General features: G+C 41.9%; 1 protein-coding gene across 1 annotated transcript in view; it reads left to right on the forward strand.

Annotated features, from left to right (window-relative positions):
- LOC131683899 (uncharacterized) overlaps positions 1-7,396 on the forward strand; it is a 133,542-nt gene extending 126,146 nt beyond the window's left edge. Inside the window, exon 5 of the mRNA XM_058966299.1 lies at positions 6,456-7,396. Within this exon, the coding sequence (XP_058822282.1) occupies positions 6,456-6,526 (71 nt within the window). The 3' untranslated portion in view covers positions 6,527-7,396. The remainder of the gene's footprint in view (positions 1-6,455) is intronic.
- Positions 7,397-9,052: the final 1,656 nt, after the last annotated feature.

Raw genomic sequence — 9,052 nt, forward strand, 5'->3', positions numbered from 1 at the left:
CGAAAATTAGTAAAACAAAACCTCTAGCGCTTTGGGTGCACTTTTTCTAGGTGCTGTATTCAGTAAAGTGTCTTGGTTTTATCTACGCCTTATTTTGATGATGCAAACTAGTTTGGATTGTCACTGCATAGGTGGCACTGCGATTCTAACTTATTATCCTAGAGGTTTGGTGTCTTTGGCAAAGTTTTAGAACGTTCTAAACTATGACAAGTTGTTGAGGATATTTAAGCCCTATGTCTTCAAGTAACAAAGTTATTGCGATATCACTTACCACTTAACACTTCTATCAGAATTGATAATTTGCGTCTATTTTGGAAAACTTTGCAAATTTTCGGCACATTGGAAGTAAAATATGAGCCATGACTTTAACAGTCAGTTTTCTCAAAAAGTTGCAATTTTGGGCAAACAAACGTCCCTTAGCCTATCAAATGTGAAAAGATGGCGGATGCATATTTTGATAAACTTGAGATATCTTGTTTTGAAATTAATAGCCCGGAAGCCGTATTAATAGCTCCCGAAATGAGCAGACGTTGAAGTTCAAAGACAGTATCGAGTTTCTGAGTGAGTATCACAGCACCACCTACGCAGTGCAATTCCAAATTAATTTGCATCATCAAAATAAGGCGCAGATAAAACCAAGACACTCTGCTGAACACAGCAACTAAAGAAAGCACACCCAAAGCGCTAGAGGTTTTGTCTTGCTAATTTTCGTTCCTGTCCCACCGTGCACTGGAAAGCTCATTCCGTCCGATGTCAGATGTAAACAAACAGCGTAGAGTAAACGTAAAGATGTCGAAAGCAAGAAAGCAATCGGTCATCCGTTGTTGTTTTATTGCTCGCCGGACCAAGCGGATAGTTCGGTCGGTAAATGTGTCGGAAAGAACAGTGTTTTATATTTAAAATGTCTTGGGATAGTAATAACCTGTCGTACACACCTAGCCGGGAGCAATACAATGACCCATTCATAATATTCAGACACTGGAGCAAGGGTTTCATGAAACAATTAACCTGTGATTCAGTAGATCCACACATGAGCATTTCAAATTGGTAACCACACCATCGATCTCAACCTTGCGGACGGGCATGTAGACGCGGTGGTCCTTCATAAAACAAATGTTACCAGCAATGCAGTTTGTTTGCTTTAGAATTTTATTACAAATAACGTTGCAGAAGACACGAAAGCTCCATATATTTAGGGCATCGAGATATATTAGTCTATTTGCGAAAGTGATCCTTCAACGCAAGTTATTATGATATTACTGTATATGATCAATCTCCTCTGCTGTTAATAAACAATAAAATAAACATTTTATCCAAGCCATGTGTCTTTGAAGCTTACAGTAATATTGAAGAAAACTGGATTTAAGAATAATTTCGTAAATATTGTGCTATATCTCGATATGCTACATACATAGAGTTTTCATATCTTCAATAAAGACGCTTTAAATGAAATTCCATACAACTTTGCTGAAGACATCAGGTCTATAAATACTGTTTTGAAGAGTTTGTTTTCAATTATAATTTCTAGGAGGATTTATCACTACAATGATTTTGTCAGAAGGTTGGGATACTTGTTGCTAAACTTTCACTTAAATACTTTACTTACCAATCAGCCTAAGGCCATGTTATCATTTGCTGTATCAAGAAGCCTTCTCCAGGTTACTCTGTTTATGGCTGTTTGTCGCCTCGCAGGGCCCGACGACTCCTCAGGTCTCCTTCATCTTGACAGATCTCTCCTCCTTGTAGCTGTCGGATTAGTTTCTAGAACAATTAGACCGAGTTGTTCACCATTCTGACGACATGCTCAGCCCAGCGCACCCGCCCAAATTTCGCTGAACGAACAATAGGTGGTTCTCCATGCTACTTTTGTTCGTTGTTCATACGCCGTCTCCACATTCCGTCTTTCATATGCATCCTATCGTAGATCCTTCTCAATACGATCCATTCGAAAACACTAAGAGCACGTTGGTCTCCCGCCAGCATAGTACAGGTTTCTTGACCGTAGAGGACACCCGGTTCAATAAGCGATTTGTAGAAGTCGACAAAGAATTTGGGAGAACACTTTGACCAATGTGATCGCTCGGTAACTAATTGCTGCAATCCCGCTTGTACCCCTTTATATAGATGGGACATACTACTTTCTCAATCCATCCGCTCTGGTAAAATCTGTTTCTTCTAGATATTGAAACCACCCAGTGGTGCGCTCTAACCAATGCCTCTCTTCCGTGTTTCAGCGGCTCACATGACAGTTGATCGTTGCCAGCGGCTTTATCAACCGTCAAGCGTCCGATCTCATCATGAATCATAGACAGTTCTAAGGGTTGGGAATCTGTCGTTGGCTGCGCGTATCCCCGGGCTGATTCTTGCGATACTCTCGTCGTCTACTGCTATTTCGATGTTCTTCAAGGTGTGCCTGTGGCACATCGCCAATGCTCGAGCAATTTTTCTACTCGTAGAATTTTCTTAACTCTGTACAGATGCTTCGTCGCATCGGTATCCCGATCTTCCTGTAGGCGATTCCGAATCTCTATTCGCATTGCGGAAGGCGCGAACATTTGAAATTTTCGTTCATTAGAACGTGTTCAATTTGGTTCTCAGTTTGTTAATCAAGTGATCTCATAGGTGGCGTTCATGTCACTGATGACGAGCTTCACATTCTTCCGCGAGCTCCTAATGCGCGTAAAATGCATATTTCACGTACTCAGGTCTCGCTTCGTGAGAGCAGTGCACGTGGACGATGCTGTAGTTGTAGAAATGGCCTTTGATCTACACACACACATACTCTCGCTGACCGCCTACTACCTGATTACGCGTTAGGGCATCCGCTCGATGCCCGCTTTTCCACACATCCTGTCCCGCCAAGCAAAGTTCCTACAGTGCTACGGCTTTGAAGTTGTGAGTTTTTAGCTCATCGTGTAGAATTCGTTCGAGCCCAGGGAAGCAAACTGACTTGCAGTTCGATGTGCCAAGTTTCCCATCGTAGTCCTTTTTCGTTACGAGGTGTTTCACCGATTGTTCCGATCCGCCTTTTCGGTCGATTCTTCGTAACGTGGTGTTTTCTGGGTTGACGCAACCACCAGTCTCGTTGAAGGACAGTCGTGCGGGATTTCTTTGCCACCTCACGTATTCAGTTCTATGTACGGTAGGGTTACAGCGCACATGCCCACTCGCTCCTTCTCATTTCGTTTCTACTGCAGAAAGTGGTATTAAACGCTGAAGTAGACTTGTAGGCAGCGAGCTTTCGAAGAGCCAGAAGAACCCTTACCAAGGAGATGCCAGCCACAGACATCATCCGGCATTCCGCAGAGGCCCTCAACAACAGCTTCATCGGTCACTGGTGAGCGTCCCAGGGACATCTGCAGAAAATTATGGAACTCCCCGACAAATGGGACGTCCGACAGGACTAGAAAGAACTGAAACTCCTCTCAATACTGCGGACCGGGCATACGCCCTGTACCACATGCGGGATCCGACAAAAATGGGAACATCTACTCTCCAACTTCTTGGAGCTTCTAGGCAATTCTCTGGGGCGATACATGTCGTGTGGCAACCGCGGAGAGCAGAGTTCCTATGACACTCCAGGAAATGTTTCTTGACAAACTAAATATTGTCGCAGTAGGGTGCAGTCCAATACACAATCCTACGATATGATCAATTATATCGTACGGCGGGATAGAGCGGGATAACACTGAAGTGAAACAAGTCTCAGGCGAAGAACTAATAGCAATTGTGAAAGGTCTACAGTGAAGAGAGCGTCCGGATCGGGTGAAATCCCAAAGCGTCATTCTACGCACTCTCGAACATGTTCTGGAAACTTCTAGAATCTCAATCTTTGACAGAAACTGCTTGATGCAGTCAAAACTAAGCAAGCTTCCGTGGATCCTTCATTTTCTAGACCAATGCTTTTGGATGAGAATGTCCTCAATAGGATAATCCTCTCCTACGTTTACAGAAAGCGATCACAGTTTATCAAAGATCCAATCCGACACTTGGAAAGGGATGTCTACAGTGGGCGCTATGAGTATCGCTTAGAATTACTCCAGGAGTCCAACAAGACTCTATCCGTTGTAGAACACTCCGTAATAGGACGTACAACGGCGTAGTATCGCTTAAGTTACCTAGGGAAGTAGACAGTTTTGGACGACATCGTAATAACGTAACTTAGAGAGACGCCATAAGAGCTGTATAATCAGACGAAGGAAGGGTCCGATATGATTTGAACTAGGATGGAAGGAGAGAACTTGCAGATAACCCACTCCAAATCAGAAACTGCAAGAGCTCACTCGATAGTCATTTAACAGTAGGATTGGGATTTGGTGGAAAGATAGATGCATTGCACACACTACAGTTTACAGAGTAGCAAGTGGTAGTAGCTTAACCTATTATATTTATGTTCAGCAATGTCCTATCGATAAATATATAATTCATAGGGGGATCTAGAGGGATACTTAGAATACCTTTGAATGAAGCATAGCATAGCATAGCATATACGATTGTGGTTGTACAATGATCAGCTAATATTTACCAAGGTATCCACCACATCGTGCCGCAAGAAAAGACACATTTGGAATTAACGCTTATTCTTTATAGTGGAACAAGCATCACAGCGTACACCTGGCCACGTCCTTACAATCGTCGAGGAAGGGAAGGAATGTTAGTTCAACATCTACTTGGTCAGTTTCTGGTACAGTTAGATTTTAATGGACGAACACAATGTAGAAATGGAGAAATACGGGATAGCAGTGTCTGAAGAAAATCTACCGGATCTCTCCATCGTACTACGGTAAATTCTACGTCGAGGAATATCCGAGAAAACTGCAATCAAACTGGCAGCTCTTGAAAACATCTATCGATTGCACTATGGCGAAACTCTCCACCGAAATAGGATAAATTCGAGTAGATTCACCACCTGCAATTATCCGAGCAGACCGCTACAAAGTTAGAAGCTAACAGGCTCAACGTAGGCAGAGGAACTGAACGCATTATGCTAGAAAATATTTGCAGAGGTTTCGGCGGAACCTTAGAGCGGTTTGGCTTTCGTAGAACGGAAAGTTAGCGGCTCACGGAAAAATGGGGTATCGGTTTCTTGAGGCAATCCCGCATTTGGGATCTCTCCGTCAGAGTAAGATAGATTCTCCACCCGAGAATATCCAAAGGGTGAGATTACGATGGCGTCTGGGGACTTCGGTAACACAGTGAAGATAACGATAACGAACTAGCAAAAAAAATCTGACGTGGAAAAGGAACCCTGCGAGGGTGACTGTGAAGGAATGTGATCAAAGATACGCAATTGCATTATTATAGCGTAGTTACGTATCGAAACATATGAGGTTTCGTATTCGGATTCACAAAGATCACACGAATAATACTCAGCACACTGAATAGTAGCCTTGTGTTAATTGAGCTTGCAATGTCCAGTTGTTACTGCCTTGACTAGAATACAGCAATTGTGGTTGGAATAATGCAATTGAATTCTTTGATCGGCCCTGTTCTGCGCGGCGTGTGACGTGAGACGACTAATCTCACCTCACTCTACGTGACTTTTCTCACCCAATTCTGTAGAGTCACTTCGGGTGACGTGAGACACCCATTTAACCGCAATGGGGAATCTCACCTCACCCGAGTCGACTCGCAGAATCGGGTGAAAAAAGTCACGTAAAGTGGGGTGAGTTTAATAACCTCACGTCACACGCCACGCAGAATAGGGCCGGATATGTTCGGGCTCACATAGGGCAGAAAAGTTTTTGTTTTGACGCAAGTTTGCAAGCTACGCCAATGGTTGGCATGTTCGGACGCAGTCTACGAGTGAATCTTTTGCTTTATCCATATTCCCCGTAAATCCCCTATAAATTTCAAGTGCCCATTTGATCCTTTCCGTTACCATAACTTCTCGAGCAAATGTCCAAGAATTAAAACTACCTGAAAAAATTCAGCTGAAGTCGTCGGTGAAGGCTTTTTTGAGTTTACCAATTTCGGCAAGCACTCCACAAGTCTCTTGCATGCTGCTACTAAGAATGAGTTTGCTTTATCCATGACCGTATCCAATTCACTTGGAGCTACAATCGTTGAAAATAGCCATAGTCTCTTCGAAGAATGCTTCCAGTTCGTAAATTTGAAATTGTGATATGTAACGATTTCTACGGAATCGTTTAAATAATCAAAGATGAAGTATTTATGATCAAATAACGATGGTCCGAGCTCGTTTGGGCAAACCAGTTTGCCAACTCACGCGCGATACTGTCAGAGCAGACAGTTACATCTAACAGCTCTTTTCAACCTGAACGAGCAAATGTGATTGGCATACAAAATTCGAACCTCCGAAAAATTCTGCGATATTAAAGTTGTTCTGTTTAACCATTTTTGCTTTTATCTTTAAATATTTCTTGAATTTAATTTTATAATAATTCTTTTTCGAAAAACATGTAATAACAGAAACGTTTCTACCTTTATTTCAGCTCCCCTGCTGCTACTGCTAATCACCAAATTGCTCACTCTTCTCCCCACACCATCGCTGCACACATTCTAGACATCCGACAAGCCCCCCGTTGCCAAATTAGCGAAAAAAAGAACCTCTGGAGAACACACGCCCACACACGTACTCATCCCGCCCCATTTTCCATCAGCGAGAATGGCATCGTTCAACAACAGCTAATTCAATCCACAAACTTTGCACTGCCACATAATGTTCCTGTTCCTGTCGTCGTAATGGTGGCGAGGGGCGGGAGAAGCAAAACCGTACCTACCGATCCCTTTAAAGAGTACGTGAATTTCCGTGAGTTACGTGATTTTCACCCTTTTGAGATAATTATTTGCATAATAATCAGCCGAGCGGAAGCGGAACCGGAAAGGAACTAAGGGATTTACTCTACGACCCGCTCTAGTCTGCTTGCTTGTAACGGGTGTGTGTGTGTGAAGTATGTGATTTTCGGAAGGCATCTAAGTTTTTCCGCCTTTTCATTGAAGTCACGAAGAAAAAAAAAGTTAGCAAGCTGACAACGTATGTGAAGGAAGAAGAAAAAATCAGTTTTCCCCATCGAAATTAAATGTTCCACTGGAATTGGGTTGCCCCCGTATGTACACATGTCTACGCTCACTAAACTGTACGATGTGTGTGTGTACGATGTGAAACTGACAGGAGAAAGTTTTGACGCGCGAGCGTAACGAAGGAAAAAGTTTTAATAAAGTTACAGGGGAAAATAAGCTTGATGTATAAAATATCAGATTGTAAATATTGATTTGTGTCCGGCTCGTCAGCGCAGCCTGCCTGGAAGCGTTTCCCATCGTAGACAGTAGCAGCAGGCTGTGGGATGGGTTCGATGTGATGCCGGTAGTAGGAAGGAAAGGAAGAAAGAAAGGAAAATAAAAATTGAGATGGCTGAAAAGAGACAAACAGAAAAGTTACTAACTCAAATAGCGTGTTTCTGTGTAGTACTTACAGTAGCAAAAAAAAACACTTTATTTTAGTCGGGTACGTTTGTGTGTTTTTGTTTGTGTTTGGGCTCGGGTCGGGAATGCATGTGTGAAAAGTTTATTATTTTTCTTGGAAAGAAAAGTCCTTCTAGCTGTGTGACTCGAGGATTCCAACGCCATAAGTAAGTATAATAAGGATTATCTTGTTGAAATCATTTTATTGGTATAAAAAGGATGAACAACGTTGGTAGAATATTGTTCTGACATAACCTGCAATTGATTCACTTCAACTAGAATACTACTAATTCCAATCATATCAGTTATCCGAAGTTTGCTCAACTGTTCAACTGAATCTAACACATCCAATTATAACCGCAAACTTGCTAAAGAAGGATTTATGTTTCCTATCATTAAAACATTTATTTATTTTCATGACACACGAGAACCGAGTGCTAGTGACCACTTTTTTTGTGCTGCCACTGCCAGACTCGGTCCCGATTGGATATCGGCAAAACTAGAGGAGGTGCATGATTCAATCGGTACGCTTGTTATGAACGGTAAACAGAGCGTGCAAAGCTCGTTCGTTTTTACGGCCATTTGGAGTAATTTTCAACGCAAACAATGTAGACAATATTCCCCTTTTCATTGTCATTTCCGCGTTGGTCGAATAGAGAGAGAGGAAAAAAGTATGTTTTCATCATCACGGCGAATCTCATGCGGCCTATTCTGTGCTAGCAGCGCACGGGGCAGGTATCCTATGGAATACGGTTACTATCCGGATCAAATCCCGGTGCTCCGCTCAAAATGGCACAGTAAGCAAATACATACACACACAAACTATGTTTGGAGTGTACAAATAAAATAACGACCGCTGCTGCCGGTAGCAGGGGGGCGACTAACTTTCCCATACCAAACGTTTTGTCTGCATTATTTGCTGTTTGCTGATGCCGTACGATAATTTCTCTGTTTGACTTTTACCGGTGCAGAATCCTAACATCCTTACATTAAAAAGTTTAAAACAATGGAGCGTTGTGTATCTATTTAAGTCTTGTTACTGGGAGATAGCTTCATTTATTTTGACCATACCGAAGCGAAGTTTGTGCTTCTAAGAAAAAAAGATGGGTGGGTAATGTCGGAGACATAACCGCAGTGAAGTAGAATACACTTTGGGATGTTAATGCGAATGCTACAATTTTGACTATATTCTGATAGGTTATATTAAAACCAGCCATTTCGTTATTTCTAATGGAAATACCGAAATATCGGCACACGTACATCGAAACCTAAAATATTCTAACATATTTATTCTCATATGGTAACCCTGCAAAGACCATATAATGAGAGTGAATCAAATCATTTGGCAACAGTAGAGAGTCGTATATACTTGTACCGTTATTTCTCTATTTCCATTAGAAATACCGAAATAACTTATTTTAATAACGCCTTTCAGAAATTAGTAAAAATTGCAGCATTCGTATTAACAATTTAAAACGTATGCTACTTCATTTCGGTTTGTCGTTGACATTACCTACCCATCTTTCTAATCTAAAACAGAACCTAATAATTGCATAACCTAAGACGATTTAAAGCTACACTTTTGTGAAATCTCAACAGAAAACAAATTTACGTGTTAGTCCAACGA

The sequence above is a fragment of the Topomyia yanbarensis genome, chromosome 1 (assembly GCF_030247195.1).
Source record: "Topomyia yanbarensis strain Yona2022 chromosome 1, ASM3024719v1, whole genome shotgun sequence".
In the NCBI taxonomy this organism is placed as follows: domain Eukaryota; kingdom Metazoa; phylum Arthropoda; class Insecta; order Diptera; family Culicidae; genus Topomyia; species Topomyia yanbarensis.